Below are 16,722 nucleotides of genomic sequence, written 5' to 3'. Positions count from 1 at the left end.
TCCACCCCCATCGTTCAGCCCAGACACTGAGGTCCAGCTCCGAGGACTTTCTGGCGGTTCCCTCACTGTGAGTTACAGGGAACCAGGCAGAGGGCCTTCTTGGTAGTGGCACCTGCCCTGTGGAACGCCCTCTCACCAGATGTCAAAGAGAAAAACAACTACCAGACTTTTAGGAAACATCTGAAGGCAGCCCTGTTTAGGGAAGCTTTTAATGTTTAATAGATTATTGTAATTTAATGTTCTGTTGGAAGCCGCCCAGAGTGGCTGGGGAAACCCAGCCAGATGGGCGGGGTATAAATAAATTATTATGATTATGATTATTATATTCAAAGTGTTAATTCTATTCTGCAACAGCAAGCTATTACTCTGCTTTGGAAAACATTTTTAAAATAAGACCCTGACTAGCTTCTCAGATACCTTTTAATTGAATAACTTTCTAAAGAAGCAACTGATATTATAGTTACCTGAAGCAACTGATATTATAGTTTGAAGTCATGTTTATTCTGTTATATTTTCCTCCAAGAAGACTCGTTTATCCTAAATAGAACCCCAAAAGGCTGTCATGTGTGTACAAATATTTTTTAAAAAATGTGATCCTATTGAGACCCCAATATGACATTTTGCAGGTAGCTCTTAGAAATATTAAATAATCGATACATTTTTTGGAATTTTGAAATCATATTAATTTTTAATCACTTTTTAAAAAATTAAATTTTGTAACTTTAAAATTTAAAGTAATCATGTGACATATCATATTAAAGCCCATGACGTTCTGAAGAGATCGGTATTTTTAGTTTTGAAATATCTCAATTCCGGGCTGAGCTTTTAAGGTGTTTGTGTAGGCTAAAATTGTCTTTCTTTTTTTTTTTAATTCCAACCCTCATAACTCAAAAAATGGGATGAGATATTTTTTAAAAATTGCAACTTTAGATTTCAGCTTAGCTTTGATCTTCAACACGTGTACAAAACGTTGATAAAACTGGAAGACATGCGTTTTTAAGGTTTGACGTTTTATGATGTTTTAATATGTGCTGGAAGCTGCCCAGAGCGGCTGGGGAAAGCAAGCCAGATGGGCGGGGTATACATAATAAAAGTGATGATTGTTGTTGATGATGATTTTCAATCTCTGCCGGGCTGAAACCCGGCGGCATGGCATCCTCCTTTCTTTATGCGCTATATTCCTGCGCGCGCGTGCGCGCGCACTTGCCACCACCGACGGGTCCCGGGACGCTTTCTATCGCGCGGATCCTCCGCCGCAGAAGCGCCGCGGAGAGAAGCGCCGCGCGCCTGCAGCCGCCTGGCCGGGCAAATCTCCGCCGGGAAGACGGACCTTCCGCCCAGGGGGCAGCGCGGGAGACCCGCCCACCGACCCTTCCCTCGCCCTCCTCCAGCATCTGCCCTCGCCGCCACCCAGCCCGGCAAGAAGAAGGAGGAGGAGAAGGAGCAGCAGCCGGAGCAGCCGCTGCGCCATGCGCCGGAAAGGGGGCGGCCGCTGGCAGGACGAGGCCGCGGACTCTGGAGCCGAGACGGCCGGGTGAGTAGTGAGTTGAGTCCCCACCCCGGCACCGGGGGCTTCTGGAGTCCTGCATCCCGGTCCCCGGTCTCAACCTCCGCTCCCTTTCCCTGGACAGAGAGATGCCCATCCGCTTCAGATGCGGACGCGCGTTGAAGAAGAAACATCGAAACGAAAGGGCAACAAGCCGTTAAATATAGGGGAAACCCATAGGAAACAACGACGAGCCCCACTCCGGATCCGCTCCTGGAGCGTTTTTGCGCCTCGCCTCGTCCCATCCCGCGCTAGACCCTTCCCCAAACCTTAAATACAGTAATGGAGTCGGGACGGACCCCGAGGGTCATATAGTCCAACCCTCTCCCAAACCCTAGTATAATCATGTAATTGTAAGGGACTGTTGGTGGTCAATCTAGTCCAACTCCCAACCACGTAGGAATCCGTTGCCCATCGTGGGACTCGAACCCACGACTCTGAGATGAAGAGTCTCAGGCTCTATGATGGAGCCATCCGACTGGCACAAATCCTAAACTTCTGCTTTGACCCTAAAAGTAAAGGGGCTTGTGAGCTGTGATTGAGGGATTTGTGCGTTCTTACAGCTGGGGTGGGGCGGGGTGTTTGTGTAGGAAATATTAGCAAAAGAAAGTTAATTAATAGAACTTCCAAAGTTTAATGTTGCCTGCCTTTCCAGCTAAGCTCTTCTTCAGCAAAACTTGGACAAATGTTTGATCCTTAAAAAAACAAAAAGGTGAACGTGTTCAAATAGAGGTGAGGATTTTGCCTCAAACATAATGCCTCTGTGCATGATTTGTTATAATCAGTGCACAACCATTTTCCTTGCAGAACAGTTTCAGTGAGAGTAGTGATATTGAAAAATAACCCAAAAAATTGGGTAGATTTTATATGTGGGTATATATAATGTTCTAAAAGGGCTGAGGAGAGAAAGATCTTATATCATTACAAGTACCCTGTTGTTAATAAACTGCCCATATGGGGCATAAAAAGCTTTGGTGAGTAGGAACTTGGGAGCAGAATCCAGGCAGCAGCGTAAATCGTAGGCTGGCAATCAGAATGGACATGTTTGAGGTACATACACCCTGCAATTCAGAAATGCAATGGAATTCAAGTGTCTCCAAATTTTAGGGCCGTTTCATATTTTATCTTGGGTGCATTTGTGCATTACGACCTCTACATGTACAATGTGATCAGTGACCATTGTGTATGTGCACACAGCCCTGTCTACATACTCCCACCACTGTGTATGCTTGTGTGTGTTCAGACAGATTGCATAGGCACATATATATACATGTGTGTAAGGGATGTGTCTGCATATGGTCTGGGCCATACAGCACATTCTAACGTTTCTGTGTATGGACAAGCAGGGGAATATTCTTATGCCCTGTGTTAACTGTCCCACAATTTTCATTTTCAACCAAGATGGTTTATAATCATCTTATGAACCAAAGAAGCAGACTGTTCATGCAGCATGTAATAGTCAAAACATATTTTTGCAGCAAGATGTATCTTCGGGGGGGGGGGGAAGCAATAAGGCTTAATTCAGGGGTCCCCAGACTTACTGGCCTTTGGGCCGGTTCCCACCGCGCCGATCGCGCGGCGGGGCGGGGGAGCGCACGCCTGTGCGGGCTGGCGGGCGGGGGAGTGCGCACCCGTGCACATGCGCACGGGCGCTTACTGGCGCGGCGGCGCGCTTCCAGGGTGGGAAAAGCGCCGAAAATCCCTTGTGCGCATGCGCATGGGCCTCCCCCGACCCGGAAGTGCACCAGAAATGACTTCTTCCGGGTCGGGAGAGGCCCATACGCATGCGCAGAAAGGATTTTCGGCGCTTTTTCCCCAACCCAGAAGAGCGCTGCCGCGCTGCGCGCCATAAGAGCGGGCGGCGGCGGGTGGCGGGGGTCGTCGCGGGCCGGATTGGCTCGCTAATTGGGCCGCATCCGGCCCCCAGGCCGTAGTCTGGGGACCCCTGGCTTAATTCATTCATGGAGAAAATTGTGATTTACACCATTTGAGTATGAGCTTGTAATTGCAATTCCTCTCATACATGCAGTCCAAAATAGAGCCCCCCAACCAACTTATTTCAAGGAAGTTAAAGACCTCGCTTCCACATGGACCATACTGTTGTTTTCTGCTTTTTTAAAACTGCATTCATATCCTGACTTTCTCCAAGGAACTCGTGGCATCATACATGGTTCTCTCCCTAACCTCCTGAGCACTTGCAACAACCCTGTGAGATTCAACAGGCTGAAAGATGGTGACTGGTCCAAAGACACCTTCATAGCTGAGTGGGGATTTGAACCCGGGTCTCCCAGGGATTAGCCTGACACTCTAACCATAATGACATAACCTAAGTCCCCGTTGTTCGCCAGCCCTACTGAACTTAACATTTTTAATTTTTTTACTGCAGGTCGGAATACAGCTGTGTGTCATCTTCGAGCAGTGAGTATAAATTTGTTCTTCTGTTAGTGTCCACTTAATGAAGCCGTAGCTACTTGTGGGAAGCTTTGGGGACAGGGCCAGTCCACCCTCAGGCTGCAGGATCCACAGGGGCAGCAGATCCAGTCTCCAAGAAATACATCACCCACCCACTGCTGCTGGTGCCAAAATGTCTTGGCCCGGCCCTGTTTGGGATGCACATTTTCAAGGCAGAGGGGAGAGTATGTGGGTGGGGGGGCCTCTAACTGAACTAGTATGGAGCAAGAAAGATTGCCTGAAAATGGAGGAACATCCACTACCGTAATAGGAAGGGGCTTTAGGCTGCAATCCTACACATTCTTACCTGGGAGTATTGAAGTAACAGGGAGTATTGAAGTAACTTGTACTTACTTCAAGTAAACACGTACAGTACTGTATAGGCTAGTAAGTGCATGCCTCTGCATAGTCAAGAAATTCAGGCCAGTTTGGGCAAGCCAGGACTTTTGTTGCTGGTGGGAGATGGAGGTGGACCTTTCTCCGAGATTTGTGTGGCACTTAATGACGACAGTCAAACACAGACTGGGAAGGGACCCCAACTGTGTGGTACATGTGTTGCACCCATGGTGGCACAGAGGCATGTATGCCTCTTCTTCTCCATCCCAGCTCAATCTCAGAAGCTACTCAGAAGCTGGGGGCACTGTTATACAGTGGTTCCGCTCCTTCCTCCTGGGCCGTGTTCAGAGAGTGGTGGTGGGGGATGAGTGTTCAGACCCCTGGGCTCTCACTTGTGGGGTGCCTCAGGGTTCTGTCCTCTCCCCCATGCTTTTTAACATCTACATGCAGCCGCTGGGAGAGATCATCAGGGGGTTTGGGCTGGGTGTTCATCAGTATGCGGATGATACCCAGCTCTACCTCTCTTTCAAATCAGAACCAGTGAAGGCGGTGAAGGTCCTGTGTGAGTGCCTGGAGGCGGTTGGAGGATGGATGGTGGCTAACAGATTGAGGTTGAATCCTGACAAGACAGAAGTACTGTTTGTGGAGGACAGGAGGCGGGCAGGTGTGGAGGATTCCCTGGTTCTGAATGGGGTAACTGTGCCGCTGAAAGGCCAGGTGCGCAGCCTTGGAGTCATTTTGGACTCACAGCTGTCCATGGAGGCGCAGGTCAATTCTGTGTCCAGGGCAGCTGTCTATCAGCTCCATCTGGTACGCAGGCTGAGACCCTACCTGCCTGCAGACTGTCTAGCCAGAGTGGTGCATGCTCTAGTTATCTCCCGCTTGGACTACTGCAATGCGCTCTACGTGGGGCTACCTTTGAAGGTGACTCGGAAACTACAACTAATCCAGAATGCGGCAGCTAGACTGGTGACTGGGAGCGGCCGCCGAGACCACATAACACCGGTCTTGAAAGATCTACATTGGCTCCCAGTACGTTTCCGAGCACAATTCAAAGTGTTGGTGCTGACCTTTAAAGCCCTAAATGGCCTCGGTCCAGTATACCTGAAGGAGCGTCTCCACCTCCATCATTCTGCCCGGACACTGAGGTCCAGCACCGAGAGCCTTCTGGCGGTTCCCTCGTTGCGAGAAGCCAAGTTACAGGGAACTAGGCAGAGGGCCTTCTCGGTGGTGGCGCCTGCCCTGTGGAACACCCTCCCAACAGATGTCAAAAAGGAAAACAACTACCAGACTTTTAGAAGACATCTGAAGGCAGCCCTGTTCAGGGAGGCTTTTAATGTTTAATAGATTGTTGTGTTTTATTATTCTGTTGGAAGCCGCCCAGAGTGGCTGGGGAGACCCGGCCAGATGGGCGTGGTATAAATAATAAATTATTATTATTATTATTATTATTATTATTATTATTATTATTATTATTACTACTACTACTACTCAGTAGGTGGGCATTTTGGTTTGGAAAGAAAATTCCAGTGCCTAACTTGGGGGTAGCCAAAAGGGTGCTACCCAAATGTCATTGGACCACAACTCCCATTATCCTGAAGATTGGCCATGCTGGCTATGACTGATGGGAGTTAGAGTACAACAATATCTGGCTGCCCCCTGGCAACCTAACCAGTGTGGAGTGTGTGCCCCTGTGGTTGGAGACTCTGTTGTGGCTGGTGAAAAGGCCCCCCATTATGGAGATGACTTTCTAGTGGGAGTTCTGTGGCACTTCAGATGTAGTTGGACTCCAGCTCCCATCAGCCCTAGCCAGCATGGCCAATGGTTGGGGATGATGGAAAGTGTAGTCCAACACTCTTACAGCCGACAGCAGAATGATTGGGGTGAATTCATCCAAGGCTGAACCTGAGATTCCATCAGGAAGGCTCTGGAATGGTGAAAAGTGATTAGTCTGACACAACCGACAGAGCAAACTTTGTTTGCTGCCCTTTGACTGTCCTAGAAAGGCATATTTTCAGGGCTAGGATGTTGAGAAGACTCCGTTGTCCCGTCAGATAATTGCTTGCTTGAGATTACAGGTTCCGTATTATATAAGCTCTCTTTGTATGATAGAGCAGTTAAATTGCTCTGCTTTGATTTTGCCCGCTGATGCTGTGGATCAGTTATTAGGGATTGTTTCTGCACTTGAGGCTGGCTACCAAGAATAGTTTGACCATTACTGCCTCCATGGTAGCGTCTTAATCATTGGCTGTCACCCTAGTTTTTAGAGGAGCTGAGACACACACTCAGCAGCGAGACAGAAGACTAGCTCACCCGTCTCTGGACATATTAGGCTGAAAATGAGCGTGCATCATGGGAAGTTTTGGTTCCTTTCCATACCAGAGCCCCTTAGCACAGTGGAGGCTCTGCTCTTCTGCAGTCAACTGGAAGCAAAATTAAAATTGTGTTTCTGGAAGGGTTGCCCAAAAGGGAACGTGCGCCTCAGGCTAACCAAGGCTTCCCGTCCTGTTATGTAATAATGAAATGAAATATTTATCTCAATTCCAGAGAAAACAGCTAGTGTGGAAACGATAGGGCTGCAAATAAATCAACACATGGGACCCAGGTGGCGCTGTGGGTTAAACCACTGAGCCTAGGGCTTGCTGATCAGAAGGTTGGCGGTTCGAATCCCTGTGACGGGGTGAGCTCCCGTTGCTTGGTCCCAGCTCCTGCCAACCTAGCAGTTCGAAAGCACATCAAAATGCAAGTAGATAAATAGGAACCTCTACAGTGGGAAGGTAAACAGCATTTCCATGTGCTGCTCTGGTTTGCCAGAAGCGGCTTTGTCATGCTGGCCACATGACCCGGAAGCTGTATGCTGGCTCCCTCGGCCAATAATGCGAGATGAGTGCATAACCCCATAGTCGGTCACGACTGGACCTAATGGTCAGGGCAGGGTCCCTTTACCTTTACCTTTAAATCAACACACCTACTTGTCATTGTTGCTGTAAATCACAGTGGTACCTCAGGTTACGAACTTAATTCGTTCTGGAAGTCTGTTCTTAATATGAAGCGTTTTTAACCCGAGGCGTGCATTCCCTCCTGTGGCCTCGAAAGCAGATTGTGTTCGTATCCTGGGGCAAAGTTCACAACCCGGAACACCTACTCCCGGGTTGGTGGAGTTCGTAACACGAAGCGTTCGTAAGCAGGACTGTTCGTAACCCGATGTACCACTGTAGGCTGCTTTCCTTTATAACCTTCCCAGATAATGAGAGCGTGGACTGGTAAATTCAGGCTGTGCCCGAGGCATTTTGCGACGACAGTAACCAGCTTGCTTATTCTTTGCTTCAGCTGTACTTGGGTGCTGCTAGTCATGTGACTATGGTTTCAGGATTTGTGTTATTAGAGGTTCTGAAATGTTCTTTCCCCTGATACTGATTTCAGCTGATAGTGCCAATCAAGGCAAAAGGTGGCTTGGAGGCCTCTGCTCTGCTCTGCCTCCACAGTCGCTGGAAACTGCAGGAAGAGAAAATGCTGTTGTGCAACTAGTTGGCCACTTTGAATACAGGATGCTGGACTACACGGGCCATTCATTGGCTGCATCCAGCGGTGGAGGAACCCTCTCTGGCACCCAGGGCGGGACGCCGCACGAGCGGCAGCCTGTATGGTCACCATGCGAGAGGCAGCCTGTACAGATGCCCGTAGGGACGCTGCGCGAGTGGCACCCATACTGACTGCATGCACCCCCAGCCACTCTACAGCTGGGGGGAGGCAGAGGCCATCTTGTCACCCACCCCAAGTGGCATCCGGGGCAGCCCGCTCCCTCCACCCCCCACTTCATACACACCTGGCTGGATCCACAGGTTCTCCTTATGTTCATTTGGGTAAGCACTTGTGATCTGGACCAATATTTATTGTAGCTAATGAAAACCAGGCAGAATAAGCTGGATCGTCTGTTGCCTATACCTTATAAGAAGTGTAGGCAGCAATAATGCCTCAAGCGTGTGATTGTTTGGACCCAGTCCTAAAATTTAGCCAGGCGTGTTTTGCGAGTGGTGTGGTTCCAACTGCAACCACATGCAGATCTCGGGATGCCACATTGACGACTGGGGAAAGCAAAATGTCACTTAGAGAAGGGCTGGATCTAGACAAACCAAAGAAGTGTTTCAGTTAAACGAGTCGTAAACTTTGTATGAGAAATTGAGTTGGCAAAAACAGAACTCCATGGCGCCATCTGGTGTCACAGTATTATAATGCATATACAATGCATATAAAGCGTTTTTTCTTTGCCAATGTAGGTGAGTCCAAGGATACGAAATAATTTCCTTGAAGACTGAATTTCTTTTCTTCTGGATTGCAATGTGTTTGTAAACTGCTTTGAGTTTCCCCCACTTTAAAATATAAAGTGGTATAGAAATGAAATTAGTAGTAGTAGTAGTAATAATAATAATAATAATAATAATAATAATAATAATAAATCCCATTGCAAAAACAAACAACTAAAGCAGCACCTAGGCATTCCATTATGGCGACCGCAATCTAGTTTTAAGGTGCCATTTGGCGATTAGATTCTATATCTGAGTTTCTAACACAGTTTGGATCTAGTTACTGAATAGAAAGAGTGCTGTTGTGCTCAGTTTCCTGCTTCTCCACTGTGAGAAGAGGACGTTGGACTAGGTGGGTCTTTGGCTGAGAGTTGCAGCTCTGTGCAGGGCTTACTTTCAGCACCCTTAACAAACTACAGTTCCCAGGATTCTTTGGGGGAAGCCATGATGGTTAAATGTGGCACAAGAGTGCTTTATGTGCATGGTGTAGAGGTGACCCTGGTCTTCATCTGAATTTATTGGCACATTTCTACTTTGAGGGATGCTTTCAGTGTTTTGTGAGTTTCTAAGCTTCTCATTCCCTGCCGCCACGTTGTAAATGGTTGTGACATCTGTCAAAGTGGATACACCTCCAGGAGTGAAACACAAAAGGATCGTCTCACTTGCGGCTTCTCTACTGACCTACATGCGGCGAGTTGGGCTGTTAAATATACTGTAGTTTAAGTTGGTTTGCCGTTTACCTTCAAAGTCCATGCCAAATTTAAAGGTTTTGTTGTTTTCTTCTTCTTCAGTCTGCTAGCTGGAGGGTTAAAAGTGTCGGTTCACATTGAAAGAGATTGGTAAAATCACTGCAGGCTCTTTTAATTATCCTGACTGAAGTGATACATTTTTGCTTTGCATCAAAGGCAGAACTGCTGGTCATCTGTGTGTGGCAGGCAGATGAATGATCTGAAGTGACATCGCCCATGTTTGCGTAAAAGAGGACAACTTGTTGGCTGTTCTTTGCCTGTTCGGCATTCTGGCTTGTGGGTATGGCATCGTACCACCTTCTTGAGACTTTTGGCAGGATTTCACAAATGGTTCCTCTTCTGGAATGCCTAGATCAGGCATCCCCAAACTGCGGCCCTCCAGATGTTTTGGCCTACAACTCCCATGATCCCTAGCTAACAGGACCAGTGGTCAGGGATGATGGGAATTGTAGTCCAAAACATCTGGAGGGCCGAAGTTTGGGGATGCCTGGCCTAGATGGATGGACTAGCCTTCTTTCCTTCTTTCCCAATTTATTTCTTGCTCCATCTATCCAGCTGATGAAATTCTGTGCTCTATCTCCTCCTTAGTCTTCCTGAGCATTGAAGAGATGTTCACCGCAGATTCTGAAGCCTGCTAGGCAGCAGCTCTTGATGCAGGCGTCAGAATTAATGAGATGGAACTGAGCAGCCGGAACACACATCAGCTTAAAATGAAGAGAAGTTCTCCCCTTGCCTGCAGCCAGTCCTTTATTATGTTACTGAATTTGGGGTTTGAGTGTCTCCCTGGGTGGTTGAGGCTATTTCAGTTAGCAGCACAGGGAAATCTGTCTGGGGTGCTGTTTACTCCATCAGGAATATTGTTTACTTGGGCACCATTGGACTGTAGAACAAGACACACTTAAACCCTGAGAGCCTAGTGGTCCAGAAATATGTTGGAACAGGACTGGCAGTTCTGGGTTATCTGGTGTATGCAGATTTATGATGGAGACATGGACTGAATTCTCTCTTTGGGACCCAAACCTGTGGCAAGTTCCAAGGGGTTGTATTCCAAGTAACGCTTTGCAGGAGTGAAATGACTTCTTGCACAATGGGATTACCCCTCCACACACCTTAACTCTGTTATGGGGGGTTCCCCAAACCTTTGGAGCAGATTTGGGGACAGTGTGGGGTACGTGCAGGGGGGAGAAATGGTGGGGGGAGTCCTATTGCACAACAAGTGGAAGTTCTTCCATTTGCTCATTTAGTTACTTGAAAGCCACACCTTTTTAGAAAACTGAATATAAAGTGTTGCAAACCAACCAGAATGACTAGGATTTCCCCCCTCCTCCATTCAGGTGAGCTTTCTGTGGACAATGTGCAGGATCCTTTCCTTCTTAGCATGCACCTAATTGCAGACCCAGGAGACTCTGGTGTCCTCCAGCAAGCCATCGATAGCCTATTGGCATGGATCCACCCGGATCTCCAACTCTTCCGTGTTTCGGAAAGGGGGAAACCAAGGAAGCCTGACAAGGCCATAGTCTCCCAGCCAGCCCTTGCGGTAATCCTCTTTCTGAAGGAAGAATATGACGAAGAGCCAATCTTGCAGCTCCACAAGTCCTTTCAAAGGCCGCCCTGGCATTACCACCACACCGAACAGGTGCATGGCAACTTCCTCCCTTACATGCCAGGCAGCCAGGACTTTTTCACCTTGGCGCAAGGCACTCCTCTGTGGGCCATACGGCCAGTGCATTACGGGAAGGAAATAATACGCTTCACCATCTACTGCAGGAACGAAAAATTTGCCAGCGTTATGAAGCTCTACGAACTAATTCTGAGGAGACGGGTTTGTCAGAAGAAGGCAGGGTTTTGTGTCTTTCCTGTCTATTCCAATGTGGATATTGATATTCAGTTGTCTTTGAAGAGGCTTCCCAAAGGCCATATGCCAAGTCCCACGGAGTCAGCGGTGCTGGAATTCCGAGTAAAGGATATTGAGCAGCTGGTGCCTCTCTTGCCTAACCCTTGCAGTCGGATCAGTGAAGGCAGGTGGCAAACTGAAGATCCTGATGGGAACAAGATCCTCCTGCAGGTAAATCTCCAGGTGGCATTCTGGAATGCAGATTTTAAGTTGCCGTGCATTGGGGGGGGGGGTGGAATCAGAATGTGTTTGAAGGATATGCAGCACAATTCTGTGTAAAGTTATACAAAGGTCTTTCACCTGTGTTACAGGAACAATAACATTGTAAGTACATTTGATTTGATTCGTCAACAGGCAGTACTCTTAGGACGATATTGGCAAAGTACTTTCAAAGGATGAAGAATATAGAATACATGTGTTCTTGGCTGCAGGTTGTGGTTAGTCAGGAGATCGTGTAGTCATGAATCCAGGTTTAGTTAACACGCTAAGCCAAACCATGGTTTAGCTCAGCATGAGAGCAAAAGCAAAGTGCTGCAAGCTGTGCTTGAGATAGCACAATTGGTAAAGCATGGAACTCTGAATTTCTGGGTCGTGGGTTCAAGCCCAATGTTGGGCAAAAGATTCCTGCATTGCTGGAGTTTGAACAAGATGACCCTTTGGATCCCTTCCAGCTCTACAATCCTATGATTCTATGTTTGCATGGTCCTGGTAAGCCATAGTTTGACTTTACCATGATATGCGAACCAAGCTGTTGTGGAAATGTGTGTGGCTGTAATTGTGTTTTTATTTTGTTTTTTATGGGATGGCATTCAATTTCGTACTACGTACAATGGCAATAAAGTATCGTTTCTATTCTATTCTTTTCTAAAAGCAGAAAGTTGGAAATTATTTACTATCAGTTTCTCAGGCACTCTTTACATACAAGTTGTAATAAGGTGCTTAACTTTGGAAACAATTAGTTCAGCAGCAGATTCTTTTTCTACTGTTTAATCAGGCAACCTGTGGAACTTTATGGAAGTAGCTGAGTCTGGTATAAAACGTAGCAGGATAGCATCATTTTATTCTAAGACTTATGTGCCTTTAGTGGGAATAGTGGGAAACTTTGGGAAACTGGTGCAAGATTTTTGAAGGATATGGGTATGTTTACTTTTAGAGATTGGTATAGTTGCTAGGCTTTGCATCATCTAGACAACAGTGCGATCAGAATAAAATGGTGCAACGTCTGGCAACTGTGCAGCTCTGTTTAAGACAGAAACAATTCTTTATTGCCTTGCTGATATAAGTGTATCAGTTTGTACATAGATCTTTTGTTACTTAGAACTGCAGACTCCAGTTGAGTCCATGTTCCTTGTGGTCTTTGCTTCTGACTCATTCTGCACAAAACAAGCAGTTCTCTGTCAGCACTAATGGCCCTGCAGAAACCAAAAATATAAAGGAGAAAGAAAAGGCAACAATGCAGTGGTGGTTCTTTTCCTTAAACCAGCTGGAGGATTTTATCCCTGGGAGAGGGTAGTTCTCCAAGGCGGGAAATAACATTTCTCCACAATGCTTGTTATTTATAAGCTAGTTATTTCCATGCCACCATTTAAGAAAGAAGAAAAGGCTTAGGGCTTTGTATATTAGCAGTGTTAATCTGCTGTAAGATACAAGTTCTGATTCTGTAGTGCAATCCAATGCATGCCTACTCAGAAGTAATTAACATTTAATTCAACAAGACTTACTCCAAGGTAAATAGTAGCCTTCATCAACTTGGTACACTTCTGATGTTTTTCCACTACATCTCCCATAAGCTCCAGGCACCCCAGCCAATTACTGTTACTGAATAATGCAACCAGTGGCTTTTTAATAGTAGATAATTCAGCTCTGTTAATGTGGCTTCATCCCTCTTCTTCACAGCAGGCCCGGTATAGGAAGTGTGGTAAGCTGAACAAGTTTTCCTCACCGTCTCCTGCAAGGCACCTTCCTGTTACACGGCTTCCAAGTTTTCTTCCCCAAAGCAGCAGATGGACTCTCAACAAAGCCAGTGATCCTTCAAAACCAGTTTATTCCATTGCATTTCACCATGCCAGTCTGTGCCTTGGCATTTCCCAGCAGGACTTGAGAAATCACAACCAAGCACTTTCCACTGGGAGACCCGGCGGAGCCTCTGCAGACTCAGGTTCATTTCAGCGAAGCAAGTCTCTTGCTTGCTTGCCCACAATGCGCTCTTCCCTGGTCCCCAAATCTTTCCATTTCAGTGAGCCAAACTCATTAAGCACTTTCTCTTCTGGGCACAGGACAAGAAGCAGAGTTAACATTGATGACTTGGAAGGAGTTCAGGAGACTGATGTGGACACAGGGATGAAACTTGCCTTCGCTGATCTATCTGTGGTCTCGGCTTATTCAGTTTCGGATGGGTTCAGTAATGACGTGGAAGCAAAGACAAAGAATACTATACAAGAGCAAAGTGTCAAGAGATTTAAGCAGCCTGGCTCTCGAGGAAGATCGCCATCAGCCAAGTGTAACATCTTTGAATTATCTTCCAGCTCTCCTCCTTTTTCTTTTGATTGGTTTTCCAGCTCTTCAGAGTCACATTCAGGTTCTCCTTCGGCAGGTTCCTTTGAGATAAAAGGTTTGCCAAGAGGAACCGTTTTCCCTTTTGCTGACAGCAGAACAACCGGTGGTGGAAAAAAGAAAGAAGAAGAATTCTACATCTGAACCTGTGTGTGTGTGTGTGTGTGTGTGTGTGTGTGTGTGAGAGAGAGAGAGAGAGAGAGAGAGAGAGAGAGAGAGAGAGAGAGAGAGAGAGTGCTTGGGTACTGAGCCGGTTTCTACCCTGTGCCCAAGACCTGTGTGCCGCCCTGGGATCTTGTGGTAAGTTTGTAAGTTTGATTTCATTTCACTTTTAATTTGCACACCGCCTTCTACATTACTATACACAAGGCGGTTTGCAAGCTGAAGAAACAACAAAATAGGCAGCAAAGACCACACACACCTAATAACAATCTGATCCAATAATAAAAACATAACTTTAAAATAAGCCACTTACATCAATCAAAGCAACATTCAATAATCCATTAGAATAGAATAGTAAACAGTAAAATTAAATGCCAGCGAATGATAATTAGACAGTTTACGCTTAACAATCACAACAAAGAATGACTAAACTATAATCAGTAAAAATAACGGCAAGTCACAAGGCACAAAATACCACAAAACATACAAAACCATGTAAAAGGATCAAATTGAGAAACAGGGACACACAACATATATATCCCTGAACTCCTCTCTTTCCAGCTGCTTCTGCTGTTCTCGAAGTCATGGTCTGGGAAAGGTTCCTAGGGCTGGAGGGTGGAGCATGTCAGGTGGGAAAAAGCCTTTGACTGATGCTGGCCAGCACAAGGTCTCTCTTCCGCTAGCTGTTGTCTCCCTCAGGCTGCTGTAGTGCTAAAGCTGAAGGTTTTCTGAAGATAATATGACGATTTTACATATATTCTCACTTGGGGAGTGAGTGCAGTGTTTATGTTCCATTGTGTACTGTTGGAAGTTTTGTAGATTTCCCCCATTCCCACCCACCCAAGCACTCCCTCCCGTTTGGTTGCAGTGCCTGTCAGCCAGTTAGAACCCAGTGAAAAATACCAGCTATGCTATCTGATAGAGAAACTTGACGTTGTAGGGACTAGGTGCCTTAATTGAGACGGTATTCTGGGTACTCTGGGCCACTGCTTATAACTATGTGTCACTCTTTTGAGCCCTGAGATTCCATCTCTCAGCATCTTAGCTGATAATCTTACAGCATCTCTAGGAGTTCCAACTAAATCCCATAGCAGGACATGCTCTAACGGTGCTGCTTGGTGTGATCAGGAGTGCTGTGAAGCTAAGAAAAGCACAGCTAAACAGATTAAAGTAGATAACTCTGAACTGTCACTTAAAGATCTTACTGGATTGAGCAGGGAATGCAAAAGCTTACAGAGTTATAAAAAGTCCTATCAGGAAAGGCATTTATGGTTATTCCTGTCGAGGAACCTCATTTTGGAATAAAATTCTTCAGTAACAGTCGTCACTCTATGGGCAGTCACTTTCCTGGCAAATATCTCAAATGAGACTTGGAAACAATACTTCCTTGCTATTTTAATAAATTAACGGCTGGTTTTAGTCTTGAATCAAACCTTAGACCAGGCATCCCCAAACTGCAGCCCTCCGGATGTTTTGGCCTACAACTCCCATGATCCCTAGCTAACAGGACCAGTGGTCAGGGATGATGGGAATTGTAGTCCAAAACATCTGGAGGGCCAAAGTTTGGGGATGCCTGCCTTAGACTCTGTTATCTTGATCCCTTGGCAAAGATCACATTTTGAGAAGGTAGAAAGGGATCGTTACACAGTTTGCCAACCATAGCAGTCTGGAGGACGGGGATGTCACTAGCAAGAAGTTAAAAAGCAATTTAGATTAGTAGGTGCGTGCTGTTGCCAAATCATAATTTTCATAATTCATTTCTTAGTGTGGAAATTGAGTGGGGCCTATTTATAAGACAGGGGATAACCTAACAGAGCCTTCTCCCCATGTGGAGCACCCAGCACTGGGTGGGGCTGATGGGAGCTGCAGTCCCAAACACCTGGAGGGCACCAGGTTGGAGAAGACTGATCTGCCAAGGGAGGAATTAGCCTGAATCTTTGCAAAATGATATGCCAAATACCTATATTAAAATTATTTTTCTGCATTCAGCTTTCAGCTATGGAAAATAGTTTTGTATATGTGCACTTACATACAAATGCATTACGGTTGGTAGTTTGCATGCTGTCTTTGTGGTTTTAAATTTTTTGATGCGTGTGACGAGTGAATACTATGGGAGAAGTTCTCTAGAACCAGCCTGTGGAAAAGCAAAAAAAAAAAAAAAGTTTGTGCACTTTTAGAAAAGTTCTTGTTCACTCTTTTAAGAAAGAGATGAAATTGATCTGTGGGCTACTGGTTCCATCTTGTGGTTTGGTCTAATGTGTAGCTTTAGATTAGGCTAAAAGCACCCACTGTTTAAACACACACCTCAAACGGATGCAAAGTTGGTGTTTTTTTATAAAAATATCTTGGTTCAATCAATCTCTTTATTAATATTTTTTTATGACTGTGGGTTAAACCACAGAGTCTAGGGCTTGCTGATCAGAAGGTCGGCGGTTCGAATCCCTGCAACGGGGTGAGCTCCCATTGCTCGGTCCCAGCTCCTGCCAACCTAGCAGTTCGAAAGCACATCAAAGTGCAAGTAGATAAATAGGGAAGGTAAACGGCATTTCCGTGCGCTGCTCTGGTTCGCCAGAAGCAGCTTTGTCATGCTGGCCACATGACCCGGAAACTGTCTGCGGACAAATGCTGGCTCTCTCGGCCTATAGAGTGAGATGAGCGCCGCAACCCCAGAGTCGGACACGACTGGACCTGATGGTCAGGGCCCCCTTTACCTTTACCTTTATTTAT

The 16,722-nt window shown here is 46.3% G+C and overlaps 1 protein-coding gene across 1 annotated transcript; it reads left to right on the top strand.

Annotated features, from left to right (window-relative positions):
• The first annotated feature begins 1,321 nt into the window (after positions 1-1,321).
• FAM124A (family with sequence similarity 124 member A) lies at positions 1,322-16,129 on the top strand. The gene is made up of 4 exons (XM_088665522.1): positions 1,322-1,534; positions 3,933-3,964; positions 10,721-11,451; positions 13,177-16,129. The coding sequence occupies exons 1-4, from the start codon at positions 1,470-1,472 to the stop codon at positions 13,975-13,977; spliced, it is 1,629 nt and encodes a 542-aa protein (XP_088521648.1). The 5' UTR covers positions 1,322-1,469; the 3' UTR covers positions 13,978-16,129.
• The last annotated feature ends 593 nt before the right edge of the window (positions 16,130-16,722 follow it).

Source organism: Zootoca vivipara, chromosome 3 (assembly GCF_965207765.1).
Source record: "Zootoca vivipara chromosome 3, rZooViv2.hap1.1, whole genome shotgun sequence".
In the NCBI taxonomy this organism is placed as follows: domain Eukaryota; kingdom Metazoa; phylum Chordata; class Lepidosauria; order Squamata; family Lacertidae; genus Zootoca; species Zootoca vivipara.
Note: the sequence above shows the minus strand (reverse complement) of the source record. Positions and strands in the feature narration are given on the sequence as shown.